Source organism: Euprymna scolopes, chromosome 20, assembly GCF_053919585.1.
Source record: "Euprymna scolopes isolate OS-2025 chromosome 20, ASM5391958v1, whole genome shotgun sequence".
Taxonomy (NCBI): Eukaryota; Metazoa; Mollusca; class Cephalopoda; order Sepiida; family Sepiolidae; genus Euprymna; species Euprymna scolopes.
In genome coordinates this window covers 9127547-9146676 of record NC_136501.1, presented here as the reverse complement: position 1 = coordinate 9146676, position 19130 = coordinate 9127547, and the positions used below count along the sequence as shown (strand labels likewise).

General features: G+C 30.2%; 1 protein-coding gene across 38 annotated transcripts in view; it reads right to left on the bottom strand.

Annotated features, from left to right (window-relative positions):
* LOC145241300 (neuron navigator 2-like) overlaps nt 1-19130 on the bottom strand; it is a 1908016-nt gene that overhangs the window by 31631 nt on the left and 1857255 nt on the right. For all 38 annotated transcript variants that reach the window (XM_080104060.1, XM_080104067.1, XM_080104051.1 and 35 more), the window contains 7 exons: nt 12927-13024; nt 11315-11404; nt 8767-8860; nt 6251-6325; nt 3920-4091; nt 3046-3261; nt 907-978 (listed from right to left, as the gene is read on the bottom strand). In XM_080104060.1, the coding sequence (XP_079960186.1) occupies nt 907-978; nt 3046-3261; nt 3920-4091; nt 6251-6325; nt 8767-8860; nt 11315-11404; nt 12927-13024 (817 nt within the window). The remainder of the gene's footprint in view (nt 1-906; nt 979-3045; nt 3262-3919; nt 4092-6250; nt 6326-8766; nt 8861-11314; nt 11405-12926; nt 13025-19130) is intronic.

Genomic DNA, 19130 nt, shown 5'->3' with positions numbered 1-19130 from the left:
AAAGAAAATTAAGATTCATTTAAAAAACAAAAAAAAGCCTTCCATGAGTGAAAAATTTACTTTCACCATGACTAATGTTTGTGCAAATTTTTTTTTTAAATCCAAGGCATGGTTATTGAGAAAAGTGCTAACGGACAAACGATTTTGGGGCAATTTTACCCCTATAATGACTCCTAGAGAGGGCAACCAAAGTTATCCGAGAAAATCCGTTCTGGCAAAAATTTACTTTCATCATGACTAATGCTTGTGCAAAATTTTAAAAATCTAAGGCATGGTTATTGAGAAAAGTGTGAATGGATGAATGGAAGTGAATTACTAGACCCAATCCCTTCTTTGTCGGAGGACCAATAAAAGAGAAAGTTCTCTTATTTTTTTGCATCAAAAACAATTCTATAATAAATTTAAGAAAAGTTTACATACATAGCCATAAATAAAACAAAAAAATTCAAACAGACTTTATCTCAATAACCTGATGTTTATTCGATAGATCAGCACTTGTGACACTTTCAAATGCTTGTTTTTTGCTTGAGATAACCAAATTAAGTTTTCGTATGTAGAAGAATATCTCTCGCGCAATTGACCAACAGTGTGATTAAAATTACGCAGCATACCTTCTTAAATTTCCAGATCAATAAGTCAGAAAAAAAAAAAGGAAATAAGAATTTATTTATAAAAACAACACAAATGGTTTTGAAGGTAGCATGTCATTATTTGTATTATTTTTCTTTACATTAAACATGATCCCTTTCTGGGGGAAATTTTATTATATTGTACTTTTTCAAAATTTCTTCATCGGAGTGTGTGGATGTCGAGAACTAGCATTGCGTAAATATTTGCTTCAAGTATTAGCAACATTTTAATCTTCAATCACACTACAAGGAGAATCATCGAGGGTGTGACACTCACCTAAAGTTGTGGTGAAGCTGAAGGTTTGTAGTGGAGCAGGTCGCTTGGTTCATGGTTCCAATTATGTAAGGGCTGTAAAAAGAAAGGTATGTTAATAAATAGATTGAATTTAATTTCAAAACAGATTCCGAGATTTTTTTTTTTTTTGTATCTACTTTTCTTCTTTACATCAAGTATAATTTTCAGTTTTCCAACATGTTAAGAAAAAGCTAATACTATTCATTTGATATTCCATAAACACAAAATTATATAAAAAGATTATTTAAATTCATTTTTGGGTTTGTATTACTGTACACATAGATTCGAAAAAGTTGTCAAAAAAACAAATATATAACAAATAAATGTTATCAAAGGCAAGATAAATTACTTTTCTACCAAACTGGATATAATTTTCGTGTTTTTATTCAATTTAACATGTTTATTCAGCTCGAAAAGCATACAGTGTTTACCGATGTATTGGAAAATTCAAAATGGCGGCCGACTCTAAATTTAACACGGTAAGTTCGGGAAAAGGTGTTATGAATAATAAACTAGACAAAATACTATTAAAAAACCACCGAATATATGTCAAGTTATGTCACGGTGACATATATTGAGCGAATTTCTAACAGTATTTTGTCTAGTTTATTATTTATAACATCTTTTCCTGAACTTACCGTATTAAAGTGAGAGTCGGCCGCCATTTTGAATTTTCCAATACATCGGTAAACACTGTATGCTTTTCGAGCTGAATAAACATGTTAAATTGAATAAAAACACGAAAATTATATCCAGTTTGGTAGAAAAGTAATTTATCTTGCCTTTGATAACATTTATTTGTTATATATTTGTTTATTGACAACTTTTTCGAATCTATGTGTACAGTAATACAAACCCTCATTTTTTTTTTATATGTTCAAGCAACTTATGAAAATAATTAAAAAATATCCTAGCAATAAACAAAAAAACATTGTGATGTTTGAGAGTATGTAATCAAATTGCTTATTCTTTATGAAATAGTTTTGGGTTTTGGATTATATAGATTTCAGGCAACTCAAAATAAGCAATGACCAAAACAGTATTTTTTTCAGTAACACCAGATTTTTTAATCTTTACTTCCGGTTGAGTTAAATTGTAAACAGAATACTATGCACTTTTATAATCAGTAGATCACAGATTTTTATTAAAGAAAAAAAAAAAAAAAAAGAAGTTTTATTTGTTTATTTAAAATGTGGAATAGATGAAGAGAAATGATGACTATATGATTCTTTCTAATCTAATCCAAAACTTTTCAATTCTATTCATACATCAGTTACCAAAGCATCACAATTTCTCTATTAGAATCTATATTATTTTTTAGAGGCAAGAATTTTGCAATAACATTTTTTATTTACATAAAACACAAATACAATAAAATACTCCTTATGATCAGTACTCTCTGTGTGACTTGTGATTAAATAACAGTTTGTATTGGTTTTCTTTAAAAGTTCTAACCAATAAAATTACAGTTATATTTTTAGTACAAATTGTTTTTGTTCAACCAATACGAATGCATTATGTCGTGTGTGTGTGTTCATCATAGTAGGAATCTTTTAAAATTTAACCTTTTCGATATAAAAATGACAGTTGAGTAGGAGATGGTGATGCAGTGTTTGAGTGCTAGCAATCTCATAACATCACTTTTATCATGGATGTTGACAATCTTCACCTGGTATTTCCTATAGCTACCTGATTCTAAGATGAATTGGAGGGAATGAATTTCAAGAGAATTAAGCCGGTCAAAAAGTTGTAAAATGTTGATGCGTATGAATTGAGTTTTTTTACTTCAAATATTTTAGATATATTACGCATTTTTAATCATAGATTATTATGAATAATCATAAATCTAAAAACTTATGACACAATCATTCCTATGATGATTGGTTTATAATAGAGTTAATAAAATAATATTTTAAAATATTTTATGGCATTTAGAGTCAATTCATTTCCAATGCAAAGATTGTCTGGCTCACCATCTTTGATTTGAAAGCCACTAAGCTGATCACAATGGAACATGCAACATTATTTGTTCGTTTAGATAAAGATGAAAGTCATTCATCTCCCCCACCTTTTTTTTTTTTTTCCATTTCCTCCCTAATTTGCTGTAAAAAGATTACTTACCACTTTTGGTATTTGACACTCAAGAAGCCATTGAAGACTTCTCCCAAAGATCCAACATGGTGCAAGTTGTCCAGAATGATAACACTGGGCAGTTCGCCTGCGCTGGTGCTTTCGCATTGTTCAGCAATGTTAGACAGGTACTGACGTAATTCTTTGCCAGACTTATGGTCCACATTGAACGTGGCAACCGAACCAGCAGTCAGCTCACGCCCAGATCTGAACAACAAAACAAATTTTTTTTAAATAATAAAAAAAATTTAAAAAAAAACAAAAAAAAAAAAAAACAAGGCAGGGTCAAAAATATGAACAATTTGAAAACGATATTTTGAAATCTAAGATGAAAAGTTATTTTAGAAGAATTTTCTCAAGATATATTATCATCAATTTCGGTCTGTCATCGGATTTTTTATAGATAAATATAGATTTATTTATATTATTTTTTTTTTTGCAAACAATTTTTTTTAGATATTCGGTCTGTCATTGGATTTTAAAAAAAATTTAGTCCAAAGTTAAAAAAACATTAAATATTTGCATTTTATCTTGCTTACTATTTAAATTTCAAATATTTTATACAACTTAAATAATTAAACTATTATAATTCTATTTTTTGCAATTTTTAAGATGAGAATTGATTTAATTTGAATTATTTGCATATTGTGACATCAGAACAATAGCATACACAATTTAATTCTCATAATTCTTAACCTTATAAGTCTTATAATTATAAGGCTTGAAAGATTCATCTATAATATAAAGGTTTTCAGTTTGGCAAAAACATAAAATGTAGGTTAATTTCATTTTTGATTCATTGTCATACAGTTTTTCAAAAAGAATTTATTTGTATGATAATTAAAACTTTGAAAATTATTCTTACCTTAGTACCAAGTGTTCTGACAACTTCTGTGCCAAATAGGTCTTTCCTGTTCCACTTGGGCCACACAAGATAATTCTTCGATGTTCCAATAACAGGGAAACATACCTCTGAATGATGGATTTTGGGATTAGAGTTTCGAATGCCAGTGAGTCGACACTATTTTGTTTGGTACCTAAAAGAGAAAAAAATGATTTCTATTTTATATTGTTGTTTAAGGTTGGTTGTTTTGTTAGACAGCATATAATATCTTTTAGGGTCATTTAATGATAAATCCATAGATTTTTTTTTTTTTTTTAAATTTTATAATTCAAGTTCTTAATATATTGAAATACAATAAGTATTTTAAGATATTAAGAACTTGAATTATGTTTTGAATTATTATTATTATTTAATGGCATAAGAATAATATAATGTTTTTATTAGTTTTTTTTTTTTAAATTTTTACAAACAATTTTTTTTAGATATTCCTTTGTGCGAAAATTGATTCCTTTTTTGTACTAATGAATCATCAATTATCAAGGCTTGAAACCCACTTAAGGATAAGGAGCAATGACTTTGCCAGATAGACAGTGAGACAACATCTTGGGAAATGGAGACAGTGGTTGAAACTGGGCAAAATTTGATTTTTAAAGAGAATGGCTTGACAAGAATTTGTTAATATTGGACTTAAAAATGACCACGCTGTAATCAATGGGGAATTAGTCCCATGGTATAGTATTCCATAGATGGATAGCTCTTGGAGAGAAACTTTGCTCATGGAAGTTCCATTTTGTTTTAGGCACACCAGGAAAAGAAAAGAAAATAATTTACAGTGGCTGTAATTCTTTAAACAAGTAGGAATGTGTAATGCTTTTCTGATAGATTTATGGATTGATGGATATTATTTAATATTATTTTTTTCTTTTCTTGTTTTTCTGTCTCTTCATGCAAGTTTATTTATTAGCAGTTTATATTTATTACTGCATCAGCGATTTTAACTTTTACCTGAATGGTAACCACTTCCTATATTTATTTCATTATGAAGTACATCATTTCTGATTAGTCTTGTCTTTATGTTTCAGCAAGGTTTTATAATAGTTATTGCATTCCTCAAATTAAAAAAAAATATATTTGCTATTAACAAAACAAAATAATTGTCCGTATTTAATAAGAAAAACAAATGTAGACATTAAACACAAGTTCTTTATTTTTTTTTTTAATATAAAAATGTTAAAAACATTTGGAGGTTGTCAGTCAACAAAATTCCAAAATTAGTGTTGTAGTGTGTCCATCCTATGAATAATAATGAACTCTTGCAATTGTTATAAAGACCAGGAGAAAATGTTTCTCAGTGTTAGCACACAGGTTATGCTTGAGTCTTGCATTTGTAGCAGTCGGACGGATATATTATACTCACACTTTTTAATTGTTGTATTTGCTTTTCTGTTCAATATATTTTTGTTCCGACTAATTATCAAGTTATGTCTTTCTTTTAAACTCTTATGCGACCACAACAATTATTTATATAGCAAACGTTTTTGATCAATGATTATTTTTGTTTGTTTTATTTACTTTTAAATTTATTTGTATTTAAATCAACGGTTCTTGTCCAGAATTCCAACTATATTTTAAAAAAAAAACGAAAATAAATAGAAATTTACATGATGCACGTACTTGTGACAAAATGAAAATATCATATTTCAAAAATCATAAATTGATCAGGTAGTTTTATTTTTAAATTAGAAAATCAAATTTTATGAGTATCCAAGGAGTAACTATCTCGCTTGCCATTTTAAAAAATATTTCAAGAAACAAAGCAGAGATAACTGAACAATAATTAATACTTTCTAGATTTATGTAGCAATGCCTATGAGTTTCCATAAATCACTTAAAAAATGATTCTCTTTATAAATATAAAACTACTTAATCAATTTACGTAATTTTTGGAATATGATATTTTTTTCATGGGTATGTACATCAATACAGATTTTTCTTTAATTTTGTTTTTTAATACAGGAGAAATTCTGGACAAGAATCAAATAAACATTGGAGAAAATATTTTTTTAGTAACATTCTTTTAGCTTAAGGTGTTCCATATGAATTGATATCGCACAATTAATAAAAAAATTCAAAATGAATTAATATTTGATTAATTATAATTACTATAAATTAAAGCTTCATTTTCAGCTGGAATACACAGATTGTTTGCAATTTGGTAATTTTCTTAAAGCTCATTTTTTAAAAATATCTTTTTGGTTCTTTTCCCATATGAACTCTTGTAACGCCGAACCCCCCCTCCTCTCTCAGAAATGAAACATTGGTGAGTGGGTTGGGGTAAGGGCCATTGCTTACCTTTAAGGCAAATACCAATTTGCATGGTATCGCCAACCAAGTAACCAATTGGTAACAGCTCCGGCACTTCAGCATCTGTAGTGATGAAGAAATGAAAATATGATTGAATTATATGAATTGAAAAATATTTAAATTTTGTTTTTTAAGTTTTGGTTATGAATTGAACATCTTCAGTTTAAAAAACCAGGCAAAATGTCACGTTGACTGCATCTTAAAAGGCATCTCAGTGTATACAAACTCAAATTTTCACACAGAATCAAATAACAGATGCAGTTTTTTTACTCATAATTTTGTTTTTTCTTTTGATGCATCTGGGCTCACAAATTCACTTCATATTTATTTAATTTCAAAAATTTACTTTTCAATTTCTAAAGCTGAAAACCATCATCTCAAAGAAGTGAATATGTGAGAGAAAAAAAAAAAATGGTCGTTGTAGAATGCATTTAAGACATTCATAATTTCACAACCAAAATTTTTTCTTCAAATGTTTTCCCCATCTTAAATGCCAGATGTATTTATTTTTCAAAAATTCTTTCCATGTCATCATGACATTCTACTCCGTTTTCAGTTGACACAACTTTCTGACAAACTTAATCATTGTTTATGTCTTAGAATTTTTCAGATTAGAATTAATAATTTGTATTATTTGGACAACTGTTTTCATATTGAATGTTATTTCCACTACATTTCAGTCTATGTAACATCTGACAGGACAGATACTAGACTTTGATTCTAACCTGAAGGCACATGGGCTAATAGTTAGATACCATGCAGCATGTTTTGGTCAGTTGATATGTCACCATGTCGGGTGTCAAGCAGACAAGGGTGGTAGTCATCATTATTAAATACTGTCCATTATTGTCCCATTCGTTATTGTCGTGAATATGTAAAAACACCTACATACACATAGAAAGACTATTAAATATACACATAACAGATCGACACGTACAGATACCCCATATACAATGAAAAGTAGCTGTCCTTATAATTCTAAACACTACTTGAGCATCAATGACAGAAACATGTATACCTTATATACACGCTACATATATAGACATGAATATATAACCCCTTGACATACAACATTAGCACTCATCATTTATTTAGATGTGTTCGTAGAATAACGTTAATAACACTACTGATATGATTTTCCTAAGGATACGAAATGGCATGGTGTAGTAATTACAAGTATGGACTATGAACTCAGGGTGCTAGTTTTATGTTTTTTTGGCGCTACTGCATCACTCTGGGGAAAGGTATGAATCCATACTTCCTCCGCTTAGATATTGATAACATAGAAGAGTAGAATAGACTCTTGAGCCTTAGTTGGGCAACTAATCGAGAAGAAAAATTCCAAAAATAACACTAGATTTTTTCTGCTTATTCTGGCATTGTTTTCACTCGTCCTGAACATCACCTTAACATTGGATTCAATACCGGTTCATGAGACGTGTATTTACAGATTGTGCAACCCTTGCTTCATTATAGACTTGCATGCAGCAGGCATTGGTATCTATTGTCTCTCGAGACTGAAAGGAAGACTTGTTTGCTGAACGTGACCATAATGATTCCAGTTGAATCATGAATTCAGACCAGTTAATTCATTTAATTGGGCCTTCAAGAATCATGAATTCAGACCAGTTAATTCATTTAATTGGGCCTTCTAGAATCATGAATTCAGACCAGTTAATTCATTTAATTGGGCCTTCTAGAATCATGAATTCAGACCAGTTAATTCATTTAATTGGGCCTTCTAGAATCATGAATTCAGACCAGCTAATTCATTTAATTGGGCCTTCTAGAATCATGAATTCAGACCAGCTAATTCAATTGGGCCTTCTAGAATTACTACACTGAACCTCCTTAAATGTCACCTTTATATTTTCTGCTACATCATCATCACCTCTGTTTAGTCTTAAGAGATGATGAATATCCCTGTAAGAATAGTTGTGCATGTAATTGTGAAGCAAGGGTTGCGCAATCCCAATCACACCTCTCCTGAATTGGCATTGCTTGATTCCAGTGGCAAGAAAAAATCCAGGATATCCTGAAACAATGCTGAGATAAGCAGAGAGCACATACAGCACTTGGTATTTCTAAATGGTCACTCATTTTAGTACTGACCAGGTTCAACGTGACTTAACTTGGGTGATCAAACAGGAACTTTTGTGTCAAAACGGGATTATGTCATATCTGCTACAATTACACGAGATTTCTTATCGCAGTTTTTCAATTTTGTGCGACAAGGGTATAAAATGTCGACTCTTACAATGAAAAGTTATTCTAATGTTAATGGTTGATTATCTATTTCTGTTTTTGTTAATTTTTACGCAAAATATTTTTGAAGAACATTATTGGTTTGTATATTGTTAGAATAAGTCAAAATAAATTGAACTTATCTGTTGAAATATTTTTTCAAATCATTTCATAATTAAAGTAACATCTTACTGCAAAAATTAAAAAAAACCAAAAAAAAAACCGCTGAATTTATTGATATTTGTGAAAAGAAAACTTACCTTTTGTGCGGACTATTTCACCAATGTGATAGGAGAAAACACTCTCGGCGCTTAATCCTAAGTTGGTAACTGGATCAATTCTTAAGACGTATTCCTGTAAGAAAATAGAAATAACCAAAATTAAAATAGTTTGATCATATCTATATAATAACTGAGAATTTTTGTATGTCTGTCACTTGATAGAATTGCAATTTTGGCATGAAAAATATTTGAGATTTTTGTATGAAAGAAAGAGTGAGAGAGGAGAGGATATTAATAACACTAATAATACTAAAATTGATAAACACTGACAAGTTCCTAAGCTATTGGGAAGATTGGCACCAAATTTAGCATGAAAAACTGTTCAGATGGCAAATGTGTCATATGGAATTCAAATTATACTATTAGTACTGATTATAATAAACACTTATAGTGTGATACTATGGACGCCTCTGCCTAAAGTGTTAGAAAGTAACAAAAAAAAAAAAAAAGAAGAAGAGGAAATAAGTTTATCAGCAGAACAAAGGTATAGGAAGTTGTTCACCAAGGAAGGGAACTAAAATAGGATCCTTAATCAAGGAGTGGCAATGAGTTTTGTGCCACTATGGACAGTCTTGAGTTTGCGACAGCTGAGGACAGAAGCCAACTCTGATGTCCTCCGAGAGAAATTGGAACCAAAGTCGAGTGAGAGTAGATTGGACCAAGAAGAAAATCACTGAAGATCTCAGGTTTGATGACTTGACACTAGGGTTAATAAGGAGCTTTACATGTTGCATATCCTGAGCTACGAAATTCCCTATGAACGGCATTTGCTGACTAGGCTTTACAAGGTCCCCACTTAGAATATGGGCCCCCAGTGTTCGCTGGAGTTTGCAAGGTGTTTTCTGATTCTTTTGAACATCTACAGTGTCTTGCCATCAGATCTATACTACATATTTCCTGTTGCAACCCTGCTCCCTCTGGAGTATATGATCTGGTTGGATTAGATCTGCTGCCTACTCACCGGAATGTAATAGTTGCATCTGTTGCCTAAAGATTATTCCATGGTTCTTGCCCCATTGCCATGCTTAAATATCACCCTGTGCTGCGGCTGAACAGACCAAACCTGGGATCATATACATTCACATTAGACTCCCTGCATAATTACACTGGTGTTTTTTCAGAGATATACCAGTGATCTGCTTTCGCATTGTATTCTGTAATCCTGAATGTGTTGCCTCAGAATTGTTTGAATGAACACGTACCATTGTCATATTTATGGAGTTTTATATTGGATAACTATCATGATGTTCCTAAGTTTTATACATTAACAGTAGCCTCTATCTATTGCTAATGGTTTTTATAATGATGGCTTAATAAAGGTTAAAAAAATAAAGAAAGAAAAGTCTGTTTTGAAAAAGTAAGATTAAAATGATTTATCAGAAGGATTAATGAGTGTTAATAGCATTGTGCAATAAATTTCAAGTTAAAAAAAAATGTACATGCCACATAGATTTGTTTCGCTACAAGAAAATTATCCTGATACTAAATCTGACTTTTGTTTCTCTAGATTAGGCAGTGTTTTAATGTACTATATATTATATTATTATTGGTTTTGAATAAAAAACACCGAACTGTTAGTTTAAATAACATTTGTTCCCTTAACCGTCTTGTATTGAGTGTTATATTTTTCTATTCCAGCAGTAATCTGCCTCCATTTTTCTTTAAAAAGTTTCTCCATCACTGAAATGTCTTGACGGAATCACTCTTCATGTTCATCACTCATATTACTAAGATTCTCCGCAAAATTATTTAACGTGATAATTTTGCAAAAAAACTGTACCTAATCTAATAAAAAGCCAGAAATGGATTTTCCATGCCATTATGCATATAAATGATACAAATATAATTTTGATTTTCTTCACTGTTTTTATCATAAATTAAAGAATAAGTGCTTGTGTTCATGTTGTACGAGAGATTATACTAAAAAAAGTCAATGTGTTGTACTTTTTTTAAGTGTTGCACAGTGTAATTAATAATTGCAAAAATGATTTTTTTTAATTATAGTCTCTCATATAACATGAATGCAAACACTTATTCTTTGAATTATGATAAAACAAGTGAAGAAAATCAGAATTATATTTGTATCATTTAATGCTTGAAATTAAAATGACCTGTATAGAGTTAAGATGATCATTTTATTGGTAAGTATAACCACAGAAAAAACTTTTGCCAATATATTTATAAATCAAATATATGTAATGATTTTAATTTATGATAAAATATAGAAATTAAAAACATTATATTTGGTTATTTTCATTTGGACAATATGTTTTATAATTAAAGCAGACCGATTAAAAAAAAATCAATAAGATAAATTTAAATTAAATATTACTGTGTCAACAATATCAAATTTAAGTTGATCAAATATAATAATAGACATTGATACCAAAAGAAATACCAAAATCTTAGATAATATTTGCACATTATTTTACTCCAATCTCGGCAAATACTGACAGATTTTATTTTAAAATAGCCGAAAAAGAAAAGAAAAAGTTTTGTCATTATAAAAAAAATTAGAGTTTTTTACCTTAAATATTTTTCTAACAATATTATCTAGGATATCCCATTTTGTTTTTCCACTTACAGACAATGAACCAATTAGAACCTCTGGTAGTTTCTGCAAACAGAATAAAAAAAAGTTCAAATAAAATTCAAATCAGAGATTTAAAAAAAAGCATAAAGTAAAAATACAAAATAATTCTTCAATCCCCCCCCCCCCCCAAAGAAAAAAAAACAAAACAGGTTATCTACAACTTTCTCTCATAAAAATACAGTTTTTGGTTCTGAGATTCTGAATTCCCTTGAGAGAAAAAGAAAAGAAAATTGAAATGTCACTAAATCACAGATTCAGTTCACACAGTGCAAAATCAATTCTGTATAAATTTAGTTGACTTGGCTAATCTCCAAATTTCATTTCGATTGCCAAATTTCATATTTACTTATTTGTTCAAATGATATCAGTTAGTAGTTTTTATACACGTAGACTTTTAATCTTGGTACATGGGCAGGTGTCCAAAGCTGTTATGAAATTTTGCTTATTATTAATAATTTTTAGCTATTATTTTTTCTTTTATTTAGCTATTATTTTTTTTTAATTAATTACTTTCTTATTAATAACCAGTTTAATTTTTTTTAAGTTTGTTACATATTAACAAAAATGTAATACAAGTTAGATTGAAACATGTAATATTTAAATATCCAAAGTTTATCTGTTATATTGTCTAGAAAGTTCTCAGCAATTTTGAGAGCAATTTCTAGTTCTTGTCCAAAATTTCCCCTACATTAAAAAATTAAAAAAAATCTATACTTACCTGTGACAAAACAAAAACATATTCCAAAAATTATGTAAATTGATTAAGTAATTTTATTTTTATAAAGAAAATCATTTTTAAGCAATTAATAGGAATTTGTAGACACTACAAGAAAAATTCCACAAGTTTGAATTGTTAACTTATCTCTCTTGTTCCTTGAGATTATTTTCAAGGTATCTTGAATTATTGTGGAGTTATCTGCCTTTTTTTCTTCAATATGGCAACATGAAATAGTCCCTTTTTTCAAACTCATAAAATTTGATTTTTAAAAATAAAACTACCTGATCAATTTTCGTAATTTTTGGAATATGATCTTTTCATTCCATCATGGGTATGTACATTATGTAGTTTTTTTGGGTTTTTTTTAATATAGGGGAATTCTAGAAATGAACTCAATCTTTTAATGTTAAACATTGAATTTGATCTAGAAATCTAGATTAGGGAACTTGTAGAAAGGTTGGAAGCCCCAAAAAGTATTTTCCTTCTCTTTTCTTCTCCCTCGCCCTCACCCCCAAGTGAATAATTGTTTTTTTTTTAATGGACAAACAAAAGAACAGCTGAAGCACTTTTTAGCTTTAGCACACAATCAATTAGAGATATCATCTCAATAAAAGCACTCTTCCCGATCACTTGACTGATGTCAGAAAGGTTATCTGACCTATGAAAATCTCACCTCAAATAAGGAAATGACTTGCAAAGCAAATGATTACAAGCAAATACAGTTGTTTTTTATTTCCATCCTTGAAAAATGCTCAAAATTTAAAAAAGGTTGCATTCAGTGTTTTTAAGAAACTATAAAATATATTCAAGAGAATAAAATGTTTTTACCTCTGGGGTTCTGAATGGATCTGGATTAGATCCCAGGTAAACTGTGATTGTGACTCTCTTTCCTTCACGATCCGGTGTTTCAGGTATCTGCATAATATCTGTAAGGACAAATGAAAAAAATATATATCAAATGACGATATCATTCTGTGTAGATATTGAAATCAAAATCACTGAATTGACTCAATTGTATGATGCTCGCTCACTGATCAAATAAAAACTTTAACTTTTATACTTAACAGTTGAAAATTGTTTTCTCGTTAAAAAAAGAAAAAAAAACAAAAAAAAAACAAGCTCATCCGATGAACAGAATGAATACATTTTGAGGGCATTTGTTTTTGCAATGGATAAACAAAAGCTAAGTGGTCGACTAAAGTCAAAGGCGACCCAAAGGTTACTTGATGGCCCTCTAGCTAAACACTTAGCATTATAAGAGGAAGATCAAGAGTAAGTGGAGTAATCCTGAGAATGGAATGGTGTTCTCTCCTACACCTCAGTGTGACAGCTAATGAAAAGAGTTTCATTAGCTGTCACACTGTGATGTAGAGAAGGATGCCACTTCATTCCCAAAATTACTCCACTTACCCTTGATCCTCTCCTTATAATGCTGAGTGTTTAGCAAGTGGACATCAGGTATCATTTTTCAAGTTTCTCGTATGACTTGACCGAGGATTGAACACTGGTCCCCTGGCTCATTAACAAATAACATAACATTATTTCATGCAATTGAGCAAAACATGTTGGTTTTCTTTGGACTATTGTCCTCACCAGTAATATTTACGTTTCAACTATTTTTCAGACAGTTGTCTACTCTGGTCTTGTTTTTTCATGTATATTGTTTGTTTATAGTGATGCTTCTCTGCTATTTAAATGTCATTGGTGGTTAGTGTTGTGTATTGTGTAAGCTAATGTTTACTTCATATTTAAATCTAAAAAAAAAAAAACTGCTACCAATTTAAGTATGTTAGAAACATTATCATACACAAATAAGCAACAACAACAATAATACTGTATATGAACAACACTTGAAGAAGGCCAAAATAGTTGAAATATAAATACCAACTATTGGATAAAAGTAAAATAAATAACTACTCCTGAAAATTCAGACATTGGTTAAATTCTTTTCTATTAAAATTTGATTTTTATTACTTCATAGAATTAAAAAAAAAAGAAAGAAAAAACATTTTTTTCAAAGCAAATTTATGAAGAATATTTTCTTTCTGAATTTTTGAGATAAGGATTGATGATTTGGATTTTTCGGACTACTATTCTCATTTTATGTGTTATTCTTGCAATGTTTCGTCCAATGCAACCCCCTGCCTTATTTAAGTGTATCTTATCGAACTCGGGCATCTTTCTGCCAAACTCGAGAATCTGCATGGAATTTCAAATTGAACCCTTTATCCATAGGGATAGCATGTTCTCATTTCGTCAGCCATGACTGCGTAGAAGTTTTAAATAACTCACAATTGTATTCTTCATATTGCCTGCAATTACAAATTACTTTAGATTCTGCTGGGCCATAGTGGACAGAACGTGCATTAAATCAAGGGTTCTGTTTGAAATTCTGTGCAGATTCCAGAGTTTCACAGAAAAATTCCACAGTTTAACAAGATACACCTGAAGAAGGTTCGAGGTTGCAATGGATAAAAAATTGTGACAATAACACTCGCGATTAGAACAGTAATTTTAATAATTCAAAAAAATCAATTCTCATTTAAAAAATTCAGAAGCAAAATATGAACGACAGATTCAAATTCATAGTTGTAAAAAAACTGAATAAAAATTGACTAAAAATAATTTCCTGAAATAAATATTTTCAAATTATTTAAACCCTTGCAAAAAAAAAAAAAAAAAAAAAAATACAAAAAAAATTCTGTTCACGTTTACTCTTCAACTGATGACATCACAAACAGAACATGCAGTTAACAATAAGTACAATATCGACATAAATCTTGATACAAACGAAGTTTCTTTTAATTTTAGCTCAAACGTTAAATACTAACATTAATGAAAAAATATGCAACTTCATCTTGAAGTAAACATCATTATAAAATACATTCACAGCAAGAATAATGAAAAAAATATCGACACATTCTCATAATTTATTTTATCTCAACAGGGTCGGTAAGATTCTTCAGGTGAGGTTCAGTTACAACACTCCTAGCCTGATGAATTTTATCAGATGAATCTCGTAGATCCTGGTGAGATGAAATAAATTATGAGAAATGGCTAAGATGTTGTGTTGATTTTGTCTTTGTAACTTATACAATAAAAACTAATTATCGAACAAAAAAAATAGAAATAGTCTGTAAACAAAAGGGAATATAACCACAAGTATTAATACTATTTAACTGTATTTGGGAAAAGAAGGCAATATAACAAACAGGAAAACTAATTTTGAATAATTTCTTTCGATTTTTTTTTTTTAACTCACTTATTTTCTGATTCAAACAATTTAAACTGAACTCAGTGAGTGACCCAGTGGGTTATTAAATTGGCACAAAAATAATGTCGTTTTTTGACGTTGAAGTTATATATATATATATATATATATATATATATATATATATATATATATATAAAAACGACATTATTTTTGCACCAACTTAATACATTTTCATATCTAGTATATATTCTTTGTTTCATTTTACTTCAGTTAAAGCTCCCTTTCTGGGGCTAACAAGTGATCACTATATAGGATAGACATTTGAATATTCCATTCAATCTCCTTTGTCTCAAATTTTGAGTTAGTAAAGAAGTTAACATTACTTTTCTTCTACCCCAATTAATCATTTACATATGTTCTAGTATATCTTTCTTGTAGTCCCTTATTCATATTGGATTCCAGGACAAGAATTCATCTAGTCTGGTGGAGTATTCTGCTTTGTGCTGTTACTTGAGTTGACATCACTTGAAGAAGATGAACCATTCCTTGTAATAGCCAGAGTGGATTAACCATACCAAGGAGATCTTATTTGGGCCGTGAATACTATGTGATTCTGAATATTTAGCCAGGGTTTATTTGTAGGGAAACGTGTCCTCATGCCACCAGGTTGTCTTGACAAACCCATGTACAGAGAAACATTAGACACTCGAGAATAATGTTTAATAGGCTTTCAAGCTCTCTACTATGTATATTCTCTCTTTTGTTTTAATTTTTTTATCACTCTTGCCAGGGATGGGGCATTCTACCAGATGCCAAACATTCTCCCATTAGTTTAGTTACTCCAACTGAGAGATCTTTTTAAGATTCTAACCGTCCTGTTAAGTACCATTGTTTGTATTTCTCTTGCACTTGGTTCACTGGGTATATTCGCCAGATAGTTTTGGAAATTCTTTTTCATTAGCACGGTTGCTCCTATAATGACTAGTATGATTGATGCCTTCTTAAGATTCCCGATTCTTTTCATGTCGTACATAAGTCCATGGTATTCTGTTATTTTCTCTCTCTCAGCTCTGTTAAGGCCAGCATCATTAGGGACCCTTACTTCAACTGGGGTTGCTACTTTCTCTCTCTTGTCCCATATCACTATGTCAGGCTTAATAGCCCCATTTTCTAGGTATGTAGCTGTAGGAATTTCGTAGTCAGTGGATGGTGTATGACTTATTTCCAACTGTTCTTTCCGGTAAATGTTCCAAAGACTTGTTACTACATTGGATTTTCAAGTTTATATATATATCTGTGTATGTGTGTGTGCGTAAGTAAAGCTTATTCTTCTAATTTCAAAATTACAAAACAATGTAGTATGAGTTAATTATCTACTTCAACTCCAGCAAAATAGAAAACCATATCTTCCAATATTGGGGATCAAGAATAGTGCTATGGATATTGACTATGGAATCAGTTGAGCAGAGTTCAAATCCAATTGCATTCACCTACACTGTAATATTATGAAGAGAAGTATGGACAAGCCTTGCAAGCTATGGATGGAATAACCAGTTGTGTTTAATAAATTGTATGCAATGAATCCTTTCCAATCAATTGCCATGCGAAATAATTAAAACAAAAAGGGTTGATATGCCATACAATAAACTTAAAATATGATTTAAGCTAGATATAACAAAATATTCTTGAGAGATATTTAACAGCAAGCAAAGAGTGGTGTTGGATGTTCTTAGTGACTCCTACAAAAAGAAATGGTCTTTCTTTGAGCTTGGTATCAAACATCTGGCAATGAAAACGTTACAAAAAAAAAAAAAAAAGTCTTAATATTATTATGAAAGATTTTGTAAAAAGATTCAGATGGTTGCACAAATTTAAGTGTCTGGATCTGTAGCCTTCAACCAGAGGGCACAACACATTTGCTTAAAAGCTGTAATAAATGGGGAAAGAAAGATAAAAAAAAAACAAAAAAAAAAAAAAACAATCTTAGCTCTTTTGAGTGTGATATTAATTAAAGCTCCAATTTAACAGATTTGTGTCTCTAGCTGAATCTGTCCACGGTAAGATATGAAGCTGCATCTAATATGTACATTTACATAAAAAATAAATATTTAAAGCAAAACCCACGAATATCTGAAGATATCAAGAACTTAGAGCATGAAATATTTTACCAAAATGACCCGATTTTGCATTAAATAACATTAGAAGGGTTGACATGCTGTAAAAACAAATCAACAAAACTTGGCTTCATATTTTTAAGGTTCAAATAAATCGTATTCTTATTTTGGTTATTAAAAAAAAGAAAATGACTGAATGACTTTTTCTTTCGTATAATCATTTTAACTCGAGGCTTTTTCCTGTATGTGACGTAATAAAACGCAAACAATATCCCACCCCTACACTTAAATGATCCCTAGATGCCGGAAAGCTGCCTTCTTAAATAATTTCTTCCTTCAAACTGCTAAACTTTATAATTCCTTCCTGGGTTCCTATTTCCCTGACCGTGCTGACATGCAAAAGTTCAAGTATCATGTGAACAGACATATCGTTGCTCAACTCCCTACATAATATCTTAGTTTTGATCCCAAATAGTAGCCCCTTATGTCCAACTGGCAGCGAGCATTGTTTGAAGCGGAATAACAGTATAAATAATACACAAGATTCCCGGAGTTTTCTGTTCTATTTTTTTCTTTTTTCCCCCCCTTTTCTTTTATATAATAATTTCAAATAAACAGCTGCTTTCAGAAATAGAAGCAATTATCACAAATGTAATCTAATGGTTTATAATTTAGATAAAAGTTAATTTTTTTTTTTTTTTTTGGAGAAATGATTTATTTTGGAACCGCCTGTAATACCCCCCCCCCCGAAACATTGTTACTATAACAGATTTTTTTTCTATATAAATAAAACAGATGTATGTGTGCCTATCCATCTGCCTGTGCGTAAATATTTAACAGATAAACTCTTAAACTACCAGTCACATAACACTGAAATTAACAGAAAATAGTAATCATATCCCAAGGATGATTTATAACACGTAAAATCTTTGTTTGGATGGATGAGTAACTCGTATAGACATATATCGGCAAACTGAAATGTAAACTGTTCATTTCAACTTACCAACATATTTTTACTTTTTTTCTATGTATTCCCAAATTCAATTCATTTCTTCAGTTAATATTAAATCTTTCTTAGCTATTTCTCGATGGCTGCATCGGGAGGGGATGTTGCTGGAGCACTAAATGTTTTGATTTCGATTGTAGCTGATGGCACCCGAGTCATTTTTTTTTTTTTTTAAATCAGTACTATATATTAGGTACAATATAATAATCAATAGAGAATTGGCTCTGTAACAATAAATACGAAATCTGCATTAATTAAAATATATTTAAGCGTATTTTACGACCTGGCAAGACCAGGCACCCTCTGCTACTTGTTGAATAAAAAGATAAGATATTAATGCACTCATATGCAGACACATAAAAAATAATTGTAACAATAGAATTTCTAACTCTAGATTAGTCATAGCAAATAGAATAAGAACAGTCTAGCTCCGTTGGGTTGAACAAAGGATTCATTTCCAAATGTCGTTCAGGTTCTCAATTTCTACATGAAGATTCTCAAGTTTGATATCACAAATCAGCCGAAAAGATTGTGAATAAAACAACCGATAAGATTGAAGAGCTAGCCAATGGCATCCAAGTCATATATATTTTTTACTTTTGAAATTACTAATAATAATCAATAGCGAACTGACTATAGTCATAATAAATATGAAATCTGTAAAAATGAAAATATCATTTTTATGTGTATTTTGCAAC